General features: G+C 44.2%; 1 protein-coding gene and 1 long non-coding RNA gene across 3 annotated transcripts; one reads left to right on the top strand and one right to left on the bottom strand.

The window, feature by feature from the left end:
- Positions 1–454: 454 nt before the first annotated feature.
- LOC149320097 (uncharacterized) lies at positions 455–9229 on the top strand. 2 transcript variants are annotated; one of them, XR_016280278.1, is made up of 4 exons: positions 455–692; positions 2147–4494; positions 6185–6326; positions 9147–9229. It is a non-coding gene; the product is annotated as an uncharacterized LOC149320097 (long non-coding RNA). The 2 variants fall into 2 exon arrangements; XR_016280279.1 differs by lacking the exon at positions 6185–6326 and having other exon boundaries at positions 9147–9219.
- LOC149320096 (teneurin-4-like) lies at positions 8295–15987 on the bottom strand. Its single transcript, XM_089512930.1, has 3 exons — positions 14982–15987; positions 13935–14202; positions 8295–10110 (listed from the first exon to the last, which is right to left on the bottom strand). The coding sequence occupies exons 1-3, from the start codon at positions 15066–15068 to the stop codon at positions 10106–10108; spliced, it is 360 nt and encodes a 119-aa protein (XP_089369056.1). The 5' UTR covers positions 15069–15987; the 3' UTR covers positions 8295–10105.
- Positions 15988–16093: the final 106 nt, after the last annotated feature.

Raw genomic sequence — 16093 nt, 5'->3', positions numbered from 1 at the left:
AACCTTCTTAATCCGGGAGCATTTTTCCTTTAATACTGGAGAAGAGAAGTTCGCAAGGACCTTGCATTAAAATCTGCCTTCATAAATCATAGAGCTGGGTTTGTCTTTCCACACAGACGCGCCGCTGTGCCACTCCTCCAGGCCTTTTAGGTAGGCCTCGTTACCATAGCAACAGTCGAGCGAGGCAAACCGACCAATAGGAAAAAAGGCATAGCCTTTCACCGAATTTGAGAGGGTTGCCAAAAAGGGGCAGGGCTAGGGAAATAACTTCTCTATGTGGGAGTGGCCAATGAGAAGGCGACGCCTTCTCATTGGCCCCTGAGGGAACCTTCCCGCAGGCTTCTGGGAAATGTAGTTCCGGGGTAGGATCCAATGCATAGGTTCCTGTACGCCGAGAGGTTACGCTTCCCATGAAACACCGCGCCGCGCCGCCTCAGATGGAAGAAAGGCCTTCCCGAAGATGGGTGGGGCCTAGGTTAAGGCTAGGATAGAGAGGGAGGTTTCGCTCCCGTTCTTTCAGAGCGGCCATCTTGGCGGCGGAAAGTGAAGCAATGAGCGGTTTCATTTGTGAGGGGAATGGAGGAGAGTGAAAAGGAAAGAAGCGGCCTAGGCCTGAGGCGGAATGAAGAGACGCGTCGTAGAGGCATCGGCGGCGGCAAGAAACAAGGGTCAAAAGTCTTCAAAGGCGCTTGGTAATTGCTGGGGTTCCTCTCTTCTCTCCCATTGCAGTAAATGGAGAGACGTGCGCGCGCCGGAGGGGGTCCGGGAGAGGAGCGCGCTCTCGCTGCTCGGCCTAATTTTAAGGGTCCTAAAAGTAATTGGGCTGCGCGGGTTCCTTCGGTGGCTCAAAGGGGTTCGGAGCACGCGGGGGGTGTGGCTGCTGGTGCCGGAGGAGGCGGGTTCGAGGCCCGAGTCCGGCGATAGGGACCTGCTAAAAGAAAGGAGAGCACTTGCCCATAGGGAAGACTGGGGATTATTTGTCCCGAGGGAATCAATGGGGAACGCTTCCCCATAGAGAAATATTAACTCCTTGCCCATTGTTTCCCTACGGAAACACATCTTCTCCAATGTCTCCCTATGGACAAGTATGGTTCCCATACGGGCAAGTACTGGCATTGGTTCCAGTATGCCCCATAACAGTCATCAGTATTAAGTGGGCTGCTTGGGGGAGAGAGAGAGAGGAGGAGCCTCCTTTGTTCCAATGGGAGGTCGAGGTCCTTAATCGCCACAGAGCTTGTGGCCTACCTCGCGGGGTTGTTGTTGTGAAGGGGATCGAGGGAGGAGGAGGAGGAGGTAGGTCGGGGATAGCCAAGCCAATGTCAAAGGTAGCCGTCTTCTTAGCTGGGGCCTGAGCCGGCGTGGCGTAACGCTTTGAGCGTCGGACTTCGACTTTGGGGCCTGGGTTCGAATCCCGGCTCAGCAATGAAGCCCATTGGGTGGCCTTGGGCAAGAAGTCACGCTCTCTCAGCCTCAGGGGAAGGCAATGGCAAACCTCCTCTGAACAAATCTTGCCGAGAAAACCCCATGAAAGGGTCGCCAAGTTGGAAACAAAACCAATAATAATAATAATAATAATAATAATTGTTATTATTCAGAAACTAGTATTTTACTTGTAAATTGTGGGTGCGTCCACATTGTGAAAATAGTGCAGCTTGACACCACTTTAGGTGCTGCGGCTCCATCCTGAGGGATTCTGGGATGAGTAGTTTTACAAGGTCTTTAAGCCGTCTCTTTGTCACGAAACTACACATCCCAGGATGCCATAGGGCACTTAAAGTGGTGCCTTCGAGACCTTTTTTACCCATGGCGGCCCTGTCATGGGGCTTTCTAGGCAAGATTTGTTCATTTGTTCTAGGCAAGGTTTGCCATTGCCTTCCCCTGAGGCTGAGAGAGTGTGACATTGCCCAAAGTGACCCAGTGAGTTTCGTGGCTGAGCTGGGATTCGAACCCTGGTCTCCAGAGTTGTAGTCCAACACTCAGACCTTTGCACCATGTTGACTGACTAGCGTAAAAACTAGACAATTATAATTGCTTAAAAACTATTTAAACCGTTTTACCTATGAGCCGCCTGGGTCCCTTTCTGGGAGAAAGAAGTCTCAGAATTAAAACAGATAAATGAACTAATAATGTTATTTCTGTATTGTAGGTGATCCTGTGCTTTCATGGAACGGATCCAGACATGGAGCCACCTTTAATTTCCATTTATTTCCACAGTCTTACTCTTTTATTTCTCTATACATCCAGGCTGAGCGTCCCTTGCCTGAAATGCTTCGGACCAGAAGAGTTTTGGACTTTGGAACATTTGCCCATATATAATACGGTATCTTGGAGGTGGGATCCTAATCTTAACATGAAATTAAGTTACAGTCTGTGTCATATTCTCCTTATATACATGCCCTGAAATTACTTTTATACATAATATTATTTAATAGTTTTATGCATGAAGCAAAGTCTGTGTACGCTGAACCATCACGAACCAAAGCTATCATTATCTCAGCCACCCGTCTGGACAATTCTGGAGTATTTTGGTATTCTGGATTAAGGGATACTCATCCAGTATTTGTTTAATTGCTATCCTTTGTTCCTTCTCCTTCCTTGGCCGAATGGGCTGTCAGGGAAAGGACACCTCTTCCTCCAACGTATACAGTATAGAAACACAGCAAACTATTGCAGGATATAGAAATGGTCTCTGTTTCTCCTTTGAGAGATCCCTTCTCCCCAGTCTAGTAAACTTGGAGTCTTATTTGCAGCATGGCATTATATAGTCATGAACATCCTGTTTGTTTTTTTTATCCTGATAGAAGAAATTGGTCCTATTGACATGGCATAAGGAATCTTATCATTCCAGGTTTGAGAAAAACCTGATGAAAGGCAGCTGGGTTGCAGCAATGTAATTTTTAAGTTGAAACGTTTCTGTACAGAGGTTCATGCATCACAGAAGGAAGAGAGAAAGGGGAAATAAAAATCCATCAGACCCCCCAAAAAAGAATGCATGTCCCAAGATGCTGAAAAGATGGTGCTTTAGCTGATAGTTTTATTGCCTAAAAATAGGATCATTATTTCAGCATTGTGACATGTGTATATATGTGTGTGTGTGTGTATATATATATATATATATATATTTAAGTTAGATATAAAACCAAGTGCAACAAATATTGTAACAAAGCAACATCTAAAAATACATGCTGAAAAGAAGAGAAGAGTAAACATTGTAAGAATTAAAGAAAGCAAAAGGTAAGGCATACAATCTGGGCCATCCTTGTGAAGAGCCACAAATAAAACTACAGGAACGGTTGTCTGTTCGCAGCAGCACCAATATTGACGATGAAAAGCTTTCTAGCTTTGCGATACTCGCTTGCTAATTTGTAAGGGAGAATGATTATTAAGGCATACTAATGGAATGATTTCTGAGAGTTGCAGTCATGTCAGGAAAAGATGGAACAGTTCTTGCGTTGAGCTGAAGCAATCAAAACTGTAATATTTAGTAACATCAGCGATAAAAGCCTTTAACATCCTGGCTAGAAATGGAACAATTATCAGATGCAGCCAGAGATTGCAAATGTGTGTAATTATTGTTACCTTTCATTCTTTTTTCTTTCAGGGTTAGCAAGCATAGTTTTTTAGTATTCTTTGTATTGTAAGTATTTCTGCTCTGTGCGCACACACGTCGGAAGAAAAAGGAGGAGAAAATTGACTACTTTCCCCTTTTAATTCACCTGCATTCTGTTGACATTGGAACATAATGAGGCAATCCCACTTCTAATTCTGAAAATACATTTGGGCTATTATACAGTTCATGGGGAACCCTTTTTTTCCAACTGAGCTCTCTTTAGTCTTAGTACATTATGTTATGATCCAAGATTAGGCAATAAATAGGCAATCCAGTGTGTGAAATACGGAGCAAACATTCCAGATCTGGAGATTTCTTCATCAGACAAGAAGCTATAAAAGGGAGGTGGGAAGAGATAATTAGGTTGAAGGGGCAGAAAAATAACTTGTTGAAATGGGCATCTTTTTATTTTGTTACCTCTCCACCACGCTACGTTTTTGTGATTCCTTGTCTGATAATGATTTCAGGATCTTGAAAGTTTGTACATGTAAAGTTGGCCTGTCTGTATAGGGCCTAAATTTTAAACTGTCCTTATGCCTCAGCAGTCCATATTCCTTCCACTCCATAGCTCAGTAACAACAGAATTTAATAATTTTTATTAGAAAAAACAGACAAACAAAATATATAAACAAATGTACCAACTTACCTGCAGTCTTTTAAAAGAGATGCCAAGGACTGAATTTTGGAGCTTACACAATTGTAAAGCATGTGTTCTGTCTCAGAGCTCCTTCATTTCTCACTTTCAGACGGGGCTACAAGTATAAATGGTTCCTAGAATTGTTCACGATTCTAATAACGTAAACCAAAACAGGAGAGGGTTGCTCTGAGGAGTTTGCAGGCTAGACTTCAGCATGGATGAAAGACTGCAAAGGCTGATGTGAGAAGTAAGCAGTAGCAAAAGATGTGTTGGGGATTTATAACTGTATGGTACAAATTTTGACATAACGGACACTCTGCATCCGCATGTCGCGCGGCAGAAGTGACGCCGCAAGTGCGCGACTAGCGCCTCGCGGCGTCTTTTCCGGGCTGCAAAAAGGAGCGCGATTTTCGCGCTCCTTGGCAGTGTCTGGGAACCGCGCCATTTGGCTGCTGCAGTTCCTGGATGCAGCAACTGGCAGCGGCAGCACAAAACACAAAAATCAAGACCCAGCAAATGGAAATGAAAACCAACCAGGGTGAGGGGGATTCCCAGCAGCCAATGGATCATTAAGTAAATGGACACCCTGAGGCCTTGCCATTCAGCAACAGAACAATACACAGAGTAACATGAAAATCACCTCTCAACCAACAATATATATATATACCCAACACTCTTCAATGCTAGCTTTCTCTGAAGATGCCAGCCAGCCACAGTTGATGGTGAAGCATCAGGAATAAACTCTTCCAGAACATGACCTCATAGCCCCCAAAACTCACAAAAAAACTATTGATGATGGCTGTGAAAGTGTTCAACTTAACATATAAGTTAGTCCAGTTCTGTTTATTTTAACATGTATATATATGACTAAGGCTGCATCTGCACTGCAGAAATAATCCAGTTTGACACCACTTTAACTGCATCTGGAACTGATCCACAGAGAAAACACAAGAAAGAAAATAATTAAGCCAGAGGTTCGGCTGTGCACATACTCTGCATCCACATTGCAGAAGTAATCTAGTTTGGTGCCACTTTACCTGCCATGCCTCAGTGCTATGGAATTCTGGGAACTGTAATTTTGTGAGATATTTAGCCTTCTCTGTCAAGAGATCACTGGTGCCACACCAAAGCTACAATCCCCAGGATTCCATAGCACTAGTCCATGGTTGTTAAAGTGATGTCAAACTGTTGTTATTTCTCCAGTGCAAATGCAGAGTAAATGTGCAGCCAAACTTCTGGCTTACTTTGTCTTCCTTGTGTTATTTCTCTGTGGATCTCTTCCAGAGTCCAAAAGGTGTATTGTGCTGCCACTTGCTATCAGGATTTGAGTTCCTTTCACTCTAGTTTGTAGCATAGCCTCAAAAACAAAAGGCAATCAGGGTAATCAGCCAATCTGACTCATCCTTCCATGCCGTAAACAATCTTTTTTTTCAACATCCAGACACCACGAGTCTCTTCCGCCTATGTGAAATGCAACCTCAGTCCCAGGTTCATCACTTAGATTGTGTGTTCCTTTGTGACGCTTCCCTGTAGTCCTTCTTGGCAGTCAACAAAGACAGAACCGGGGGACTGGATTAAGCCCGAATCAGGCCAGAACAAAGCGATGATGCTGAAAGATTTGTGGTTTCCAAGTGAAATGCAGAAGTTAACCAAAAGCAAATTAACAGTCTCAGATCGGCACTCTTTTTGAAGTTTTACTGAGAGAAACTCATTGCATGTCACTTTCCTCCTGCTGGACAGGGTCCAGACCAAAAAGACATGAAAAAGAGATTTGGGAAATGCCTCTAGGGAGATTTAAGATTCCTTGGATTTAGTCATGTTGTCCCTTAGAACTGGTGTGGAGAAGTTATGACCTTGCAGTGTTGGGCTGCAATGGATTGGTTTTTTTGTCTTGCCCAGCTATGAAGTTTCTAATTGTGGACATGCCTCTTTGACAGGTTTGCAAACAAAGCAAAGACCCAGCCCAAATGCAGCAGCCTGCTTTCCTGAATTAAATCGCCAAAAAAGCCCTGCAGACTGTTCATTTCAAGCACTGCGTTTGAGAAGACATAGAAAACTGAACAATTGGTCCAGTGTCTGGTAGGGCAGACTATCGGCAAGAAAGATTTTCTGACTCTCCTGCCGTTCTCAGCCACTTGGACTCTTGCCCTCTTGGCTTTTGAAAAGATAATGCTCCTCTTATGCATGGATGTTCCCTTGGTTTTCTTCCCTGCTGAGCCATGAGAATTTTAATTGGCTCTATACCTTCATGCTTAGCTGTCAGGGACAGTTCAGAGTGATTTAGGATGTCCCCTTTGTGTGCTGTGGTGGGACAGTCGGTGATGAATGGCAGCTTGAGTGGAGTTTCTCAAGACACATTGTGCCCAGGGTTCATTTTGGGATGGCTGGATTTCTTGCATGTTTTGGAAAGGAGCAGTCATGTGGATCAAATTGGGCAAATAGCTATGGAAGGACTTACGGCCCCCTAAAGATGTAAGGAAATGATGAGGACATAAGCTTTTGTGGGTTAAAGCCCACTATTGCAGATGCATGGAGCGTCTTCTCAGCTGGCAGGTCTCTGTGCATCACAGCTACAGTCTTCCCTCCATATTCAGTGAGATTAGAGGCCCAAGACCCCCATGAAAGTGGGGAAACCACAATTTAAAAAACCCACTTTTTAACTTGAGAGACCACCTCTCTAAGAATCTCTAGGTCCTCCCTCACAACTCCATAGTCAACATCTGCTGGACGTTGACTGTAGAATAATACTGGAGGGCCTACAAATGCCTAGAGAAGTGTTTTCTCTAGTAATCTTTAGATCATACAGCACAACTCTGTTGTCAATTTCCAGTAGAATCTCTCTGGAGGACCTAGGGATTCCTAGAGAGAACATATTATTCAAATAATCAGAACCACAAAAGTCAAAGCCGCAAATGTGGAGGGCTGACTATGAAGCTTGTTTGATGATTTTTTGCCAGCTGCTCTTACCTTATAGGGTTATGAGCATGAAATTGGTATTTTGGTTGAGATTCTGTGTGTTCTGCTCCCCTACAGCATCCCTAGAGGCTAAACAGTTCGATGACTTGAGCCCCTCTAGATGTTGGATTGCAATTCCCATCAGACATCACCATTAACTAGCCTGGCCATGGCTGATGGGAGACGCAGTCCAACAACATATGGAGGGGCCCACTCCTGGGTTAGATTCAAATCTCCACTCAGATCTCAACCCAGTCATGAAGCATGCAGGATACCCTTGGGCCATTTTCTCTCTGCTTGATCTACCTCCCAAGGCCCAGCTCCATCAGGGCTAGCCTGGAAGAAGAGACTCCTCCCTCCATAACTGTCATCTTCCGGCCTATGAAGGAGTTGACTAGGCAGGCCCAGCTCCATCAGGGCTAGCCTGGAAGAAGAGACTCCTCCCGCCATAACTGTCATCTTCCAGCCTGAGAGGGAGTTGACCAGGCAGGCCCAGCTCCACCAGGGCTAGCCTGGAAGGAGAGACTCCTCCCTCCATAACTGTCATCTTCCAGCCTATGAGGGAGTTGACCAGGCAGACCCAGCTCCATCAGGGCTAGCCTGGAAGAAGAGACTCCTCCCTCCATAACTCTCATCTTCCGGCCTGCGAAGGAGTTGACAAGGCAGACCCTGCTCCGTCAGGCTAGCCTGGAAGAAGAGACTCTTCCCTCCATAACTGTCATCTTCCGGCCCGTGAGGGAGTTGACCAGGCAGGCCCAGCTCCATCAGGGCTAGCCGGGAAGAAGAGACTTCTCCCTCCATAACTGTCATCTTCCGGCCTATGAGGGAGTTGACCAGGCAGGCCCAGCTCCATCAAGGCTAGCCTGGAAGAAGAAGAGCCCTCCCTCCAGTTCATCTGCCTTGGTCCAGGCCTCAGAGGGAGAGAAGAATACTGGACCAGATCCCCTCCCCTCAATATTCCCTTCTCTTTTTGTGTCATGTCTTTTTAGATTGTAAGCCTGAGGGTAGGGAACCATCTATTATCCCCTCTATTGTAAATGGCTCGGATTCCCAGTGATTGGGCGGTATAATAATAATAATAATAATAATATTTTTATTTATATCCCACCCTTCTAAAAATCAGGGCGGCTTACAACATGGGTTAAAATACAATCAAAACACATCAAGACGAGTTAAAATACAAAACAGTACTCATACAGAAAAAAAACCAACAAAAGCCCCATAGCCCATCCTCTTGGCCACGGAAGAGGAGGGAGGCCCACAGGATTTTATTCGGGGAATGCCTGTTGGAACAGGAAGGTCTTTAAATCCTTCCTGAATTGGGCCAGGGTGGTAGACGAGCGGAGCTCGGTGGGCAGCGTATTCCAAAGGGCTGGGGCAGCTGTGGAGAATGACCTCCGTGTAGTGGAGGCCAACCTAGCCCCAGGCACCTTCAGTAATTGCTGCCCAGACGTTCTGAGGGTGCGAGGCGGAATGTACGGGGAGAGGCGGTATATAAATAAATCTTATTATTGTTGTTGTTGTTGTGAGGGTAATATAGAAATAGCAATAGCAGCTTCATTTATATACCACTTCATACCACTCTAAGCAGTTTATAACTATAAGCTAATTGCCCCCATCAAGCAGGGTACTCATTTTAGTGACCTCAGAAGGATGCACACCTGAGGTCAAGCTTGAGCCCCTGGCTGGTATTGAATGCACAACCTTGTGGTTTGTGAGTGAGTGGCTGCAGTACAGGCCTTTAACCACTGCACCACCAGGGCTCCTATGGAAAAAGGGGAACCTTGCATGTCAGATTGATGGCCTTGCAGTGAAATTTGGAGTGTAGCTGTAATAAAATAGATAGGTACCTCTGAAATCCACAAACAAGTACAGTGGGTATTCACAACTCTGGGAAGTGGTGAGAACGTAATAATTCTTGTTTTTCTTTGTTAACCCATTTAGAATCATAGAATTGGAACAGACCCCAAGGGCCATCCAATCCAACCCTCTGCCATGCAGAAAGACACAATTCAAGCACTCCTGATAGATGGCCATCCAGTCTCTACCTGAAAACCTCCAAAGAAGGAGACCACCACACTCCAAGGCAGCCTATTCTACTGTCAAACAGCTCTTACCATCAGGAAGTTCTTCCTAATACTAGATGGAATCTCTTTTGCATTGCTTGAATCCATAGTTCCTCGTCTCTGGAGTAGTAGAAAACAACCTTGCTTCATCCTCAATATGACATCCCTTCAAATATTTAAACATGGTTAACTTGTCACCCCTTCTCTTCTCCAAGCTAAACATCCCCAGCTCCCTAAGTCGTTCCTCATAGGACATGGTTTCCAGACCCTTCACCATTTTAGTCGCCCTCCTTTGGATACACTCCAGCTTCTCAACATCCTTTTTGAATTGTGGTGCCCAGAACTGGACAAAGTATTCCAGGTGGGGCCTGACCAGAGCAGAATAGAGTGGCACTATTACTTCCCTCAATCGAGAAACTATACTAGAAATATATACAGTGTGCCTGCGTTATACGCGGGCATGCTATACGCAGCTTTGAGCGTATGTGCTCAAGCTGTGGGGAGTGTGTGAGGTGCAAGGAGCGGCACGTCTCATTCGAATGAGTGAAAGTTGTTTTTGCAAAAGTTTAATCTCAGTAGTAATCTTAGATGTTTTCTGGGAAACTTGACTTTTCTGCACCTGCCAACTATGGGTAGCACTATGTGCTTCCAGGAATCATAGCGCCTGTGGCTTTCTTCTAATGTTAATATTTAAGGTTCCACTTGGTGCTTTACTTTTCTTTGCAACCGCCAAACTGGATCTTGCCCTCAGGATTTTGTGGCAGACTGATTCTCCTCTCTTCTCCTCTCTATCATCTCGTAGAGACAAGAACGTTTCCCCCTTCTGGGCTGAACATTTCACCCTGAAACGGATGAGAAGAAAACCCTAAGATTCCATGATAAGGAATAGGATAGAAGTGTTTTAATAAATCAATAAGACATACCTCCTTTTCCAGAGTAATTGGAATTATCTGGAATTTGGCACCTATCAGATTAAACGGGAGCCCATTTTTTGTATTATTATTATTATTATTATTTTCATATATCCTGCCTTTCTCCCAATATAGGGACTCAAGGCAGCGATATTATGTGGGAGGTAAACTGAGTTTGTCAGTGAACCCATACTTGTTTGTCTATAGACCAATATTTTATTTCTTTATTTTGCTTCATTTCTGTGCCCCCTTTCTTCCAGAAAGGGACCCAAGGTGTTAGCACATATAGATTTATTAAATTTTGGAGTGTATGTGGAATTCATTTTGACCTCAAGCTGACCTCCTAGGGGCACCCCCATTTCTCCAAAGCAGAGATGTCATGTAGGCAGCTTGCAAAGGAGAGGGTAGGATAGGGTTGCCATAAGTGAGGACCTCCAAACCAGTACAAATGTAGGGCAACATTTTCAAATGTAGGACACCTTTTTATAAAAATGGAGGACGCACAAAAAATTGAGGTTTTTTTTAAAAAAATGTTAATATAAATGCATGTTTTTAGGCATGATCAAAATGGAGGACATTTTGGCTTTATTCTTAGACAGATGGCAGAAATGTATTTGCCCTCGGGTTCAACTGTACTTCTCAGAAGTGTGTACTTGGTCAAGGGACTGTGGTTTTTCTTCACTGCGCATGAGTTTGTAAAAATCACAGCAAGTTACATTGGCCGTGCCTCAGAGGCTTGTTGATATCAATATCATCATCATCATCATCATCATCATCATCATAATTGTCCAAGACAGGCAGACTTGTTAGCATTCAAAGCACCATAAATACACAAAAAATGCACTTGCATATATTTAATAATAAAAAATAATGAAAAAATAAATAAAAAACGAGGCAAGGGTGTATATATTTGATAATAAAAATTAATGTAATAAAATAAAAAACAAGCAATAAAAATTAATAAAATAAAACAAAAACAAGCAATAATAAAATTAATGAAATAAAATAAAACAAGCAATAATAAAAATTAATAAAAACAAGCAATAATAAAAATTAATAAAATAAAAAATAAAAAGCAATAATAAAAATTAAAAAATTAAATAAAATAAGTATTCTATATTTTAAAAAATAATTTTAAACCCCCAAAATACCAAGGAAGACCTAATGGCCACTGACTCAGCTTTCCTCTTCCTCCTCCTCCTCCTTCTGTGGCCCAATTCTGCCCTGGCCTTCAGGCACCCTTCCTCCGGCTCCTTCCTCCTCAGGATGGCTGGCGTGGGAGGAAGGGAAGCGGGGCATGCGCGTGCGCGCGCGGAGGGAATGGAGAAGGCGCGCGCGTTGCCACTGGCCCCTACTGAGGCCTCCCACTGTGATGTTCAGAAGAGGGTAGCAAGAGAGTGTGATGCCAAGGTAACAACCAAGTTAGATTCCCATTAAGAGTTCAGCTGTGGGGCATGGAGAACATGGGACTGACACTGTAAACTAGGAATATGCAAATCTGTATGTGTGCTAATATACTAAATGAAATTATTAATGCTGAGCTAAATTGAAAGACTTCTAGCCAAGTCAAGCATTCCAGCTGAAATTGCCCAATTGTGAATGCAAAGGATAATATGCAATCTTTTCATCATTTTTCCAAGTGGAGCCTGTGCTAGATAAAATGTGCCCTGGATACACAGCAAGCATAAAAGCAACAGAAACGGCTGAGGCTGTTTTCACACTGGAGTGACTTTATAGCTTCTTTGTTGGCAGAACTATGGTTGCTCTTTTCGGACTCTAGGATAGGGTATCTCTCTGTGTGTGTGTTCCTTATTTTGACTGAGATAATTGACCCATCCAGGCTACTATTGTCTACTTTGAGTGGCAGGATTGTCCAGATTCACAACTGGAGAGCCCTACTCAGTTTTGCCATCCTTTAATGTGAAGATGCCAGAGGTTGAACGCAAATCCTTTTGCCAGTAAAGGGTACACTATTTTGCACTGAGCAATGGCTCCTCCCTGACCTAATCTAATTCAGTTTAGCAAATCATTAGCAATGAGGCATAGCCTGCTGTGGTGTATATTGTGGGTGTGGGTGTATTGTATGCCTTCAAGTTGTTTCTGACTTATGGCGACCGTAAGGCAACCCTATCATAGGGTTTTCTTGGCAAGGTTTGTTTAGCGGAGGTTTGCCACTGCTGACCCCTGAGTCTGAGAGCATGTAACCTGACCAAGGTCACCGAGTTGGTTTCATGGCCAAGCAGGAATCGAACCCTGGTTTCCAGATTCGTTGCCCAATGCTCAAACCAGAACACCACACTGGCTCTCTTTATTGTAGAAAATGTGTTTTTTTAAATCTATTCCTTGTACTGTTAGTGCTGCCTGTGCATTTGTCCAAAAAATTACAATCCTACAGTGTTATACCATTTTCCTAGAGCGGAAGTTTGCAATGTCTTCCACTTTAGCTCTATTCTACAGGGAGTTGGTAGGACAGCTTGGAAGAAGGCAACTTCAGGAAGAGTTTGGAGATATAAATCACTGTGTCCTAGTTATGAATGACCCGCTAATGCCCTGAATATCCTCTATATATCGTCATTAGTCCAAGATTAGATCTTTCCCCAGGCTTGCCTGTTAATTTTCAACACTCCTGGAAGACAAACTGCAAAGGAGATATTTCACTTGTTAGATCCAAGCCTTCATCTCACTATATTTCAGGGGATGACCAAGTGTGATTCTATGATCACATGAGAACCCCAGGTTGTTTTTATAGTCCTCGATCTTGCTAGACTCCCTGGATTGTTCTGTCTCTGGCTGGAAAAAAATCATTTTTTGCAAGCTTCCAGGAGCAGCAGCTCACCATTTAAATATGGACTTCCCACACTGTTTAATACCAGCAAATACCTGCTTTTTGGAACAGAAAGAAAATGTCTGTCCAGTTCTGGTTTTGTTCCACCTGGCTGGCATTTTGGGCAGTGCACATGACTTTTGGATGGTCTGAAGGCTGAAAAAACATGCTAAGGGCATTGAATTTGCCCTGCCAATTTTTTTTTTGGGGGGGGGGGTGTTACTCATCTTGGGAGATAAAGGTTTTGGAGCTTGTAATGGTCACTGTGCATGATTAGCCTTCAGAGAACTGGGGCCCGTTCACACTATACGATTACAGTGCTATGATTTCACTTTAACAGCTATGGTTCCATCCTATGGAATCTTGGTATCTGTAGTTTGGAGGGGCACTAGAGTTCTATGGCTGAAAAGTCTAAACACCTCTTCCTAAACTGCCAACCCCAGGAATCCATAGGATGTTGCCATGGCAGCTGAAGTGTAATACCAGCACTGTAATGCTGGTAAAAACAAAAAGCAGAACCAGTTTTGGAAGAGGCAGGTGTTGTATTGCTCCTTGCTCTGTCCATGGTGATGGTCTCAGTGAGAAATATCTAGTGACAGTTGAAAATACAGGTTGGGCCTCCCTTATCCAAAATGTCTGGGGCCAGGATTGTTCTGGATTTTGGAATTTATTTGTTTATTTAAGAACACAAAAAAGGCCTCCTCAGCCTGGCTGTGGTCCATTAGCTACTCAAAGTGGTAGTCCCTGGACCAGTGTCAGTCCACAAGCCATTGACTGTTGATCCATGGCAAGTTTCCAGTAAAGAAAGAAACAACTGTAGCCAATGGACACAAATACGGTGCTATTTCCTGGCACACTGGGAAAATGTAGCTGATCCTCGACATCTGACAGATTGAGAAGCACTGTTTTAGACACTCAGGGGACATCTTACCAAAGACTTCAGACAATCCATACACTTTCTGATTGTAGACGTCAGTCTTGTCCCACACGAAGTAGTAAGAGAGGTCTGGAGCTGCAGCAAACCATTTCCTGAAAAGGCGTCCCTCAACTGCTACCATGAGGTGGACTTTCATCAGGTTGAATGGTATGGTAGGATGGGTCAGGCTGATCCTCAACACTGATCTATAGCCAGATGTCCGGCTGCTCAGGTAACTCAACTTGATTTTACTGCCTGAAATTTTTATCTCTTCTTGCAGTGCCTGCAAAATATAACCACCATCACATAGAAAGAAGCGTAATTAAACTACATGCAAACCAGGCTACGTAACACCAGGAGAATTACTGTTTATGAGTTGCTGCCATTTTAAATTTAAAAATAATAATAATGGCATTAATAAATTCCATTTTTATAAAGGTAAAGGTTTCCCCTTTGACATGATTGTCTAGTTGCATCCAATTGTAGGTGGTGGTGCTCATCTCCATTACTAAGCTGAAGGAGCCAGCGTTGTCAAAGACGACTTCGTGGTCATGAGGCCAGCATGATTAATGCCAAGGCACATGGAAAGCTGTTACCTTCCCACTAAAGTGGTATCTATTTATCTACTTTTACATATGTTCATCATTCAAAGCAAGAATGTGCTGTTTAAAAGGAGTCATGCTGACCTCTGAGTGCGCTTGGGCATTTTGACCTATGAATCAGCACTGAACTCCATATCCAGAGCCAAACCTTTGCTCTAGGCCAGTGGTTCCCAAATTTTGGTCCTCCAGATGTTTTGAACTTCGGCTCCCAGAATTCCTGATTGCTGGCCAAGCTGTCTGGGGCTTCTGGTAATTGAAGTTCAACACATTTGGAGGACCAAAGTTTGGGAATCACTGCACTAAACCAAGCCCAAAAGCATAGAATCACTGCATTATATAGAATTAGGCTTCTAGCTCCTCCTCCCAGCCACAGAATGAACACAGCAACTCACCCCAGCAAAATGAACACAGAGAACCAGCCTTCCTTTTTCCAAGAGAAGATCAGATGGTGTCTACTTACCTGCCATCTTGCCTGCTGATGGTGTAGATGGTGGTCCTTAGGGCTGGAGCATGGCTTTGGTGTGAGTTCTGGACTCTTAGGACGCATGCATCATTGAAACACCATATCTCCACTGTGACTCGAAGCAGCTTTATTTTGGCTGTCTGGAACAGGCCAGTCTTCACCTTTTTCAGCGAAAAACCTTTCCAAACATCCATTTGAAAATCTACCATCCCTGCCGTCCACCTGACTCCCTTGGCTGATAGATAATATCCGACTTGTATTCAAGTTGTGTACTGGGAAGTACCAGACGAGTTTCGTCGAAGGAGCCGTGGAATCCTAGGTCTGGCACCAGAACGAACGCCTTTGAAAGCCATGTAAACAAGGCAGAGGGCCGGAAGAAAGGCGCAGTTCTTTTTGCAGCGCTAACACAAGAAAGCCCTTAAGCAGATAACTTGTGTCTGTCCTTATTTAAAAACCCACTTCCTTAGGTACATGCGTTTAAGAAGCTAAATAAAAAAATAAACATTTGGAGCGAAGAACCGTATTGTTATTATGTACACTGGCGAAAATTTACACCGTGGATCCACTTCGAGACGCTAAAGCTAGGCCTCGTTACCATAGCAACGGTCGAGCGAGGCAAACCGCCCGCGAGAACCGCTACCTAAGAACAGGGCTAACAGCAAACCATGACCCGGTTTTTGGAGCAAGCAGGAAGAGAAATAAGGCAGGAAGCCCGCAACACCCAGGAAACCATCCCTTCCCTACAAGTGGGTGCCCTCGCAGGCCGATCCTATAAGAAGCCGGAGCGCAGTGGCCTTTAAAAGGAATGTCAAGACCAGGCAGAAGACAGGCAGAAGGCCCCAATCCTTTTTGAGGCTCGCTCGCAGAATAAAACCTCTGAACTAGATGATCCGTGTCTTTGTGTTCCTTTGAAACCCACTCCCTCAGATGCATGGGCCTTGGGCATTTCGTCAGCCGTTGGAGCGGAATGTCTCGCGCCGCTAATGACGTCGAAATTTAGAGTGTTGAGGGAAGGGGGCGGAGCTAGGGAACTAACCCTTTATTTCGCCCCTCCCTCCCTCCCAGTTTGTGTGTTTGCAAACGTCAACCAAATAAAGAAAGGCAGGGCG

Source organism: Sceloporus occidentalis, unplaced genomic scaffold (assembly GCF_023333645.1).
Source record: "Sceloporus occidentalis isolate IW3139 unplaced genomic scaffold, rSceOcc1.0.p SCAF_2, whole genome shotgun sequence".
Taxonomy (NCBI): domain Eukaryota; kingdom Metazoa; phylum Chordata; class Lepidosauria; order Squamata; family Phrynosomatidae; genus Sceloporus; species Sceloporus occidentalis.
Note: the sequence above shows the minus strand (reverse complement) of the source record. Positions and strands in the feature narration are given on the sequence as shown.

Coding starts and splice junctions, on each gene's coding strand:
- LOC149320096 (XM_089512930.1), bottom strand. CDS start 15,068: ATGCGTCCTAAGAGTCCAGAACTCACACCAAAGCCATGCTCCAGCCCT. Junction 14,203..14,981: donor ATCAGCAGGCAAGATGGCAG/GTAAGTAGACAC, acceptor TATATTTTGCAG/GCACTGCAAGAAGAGATAAA.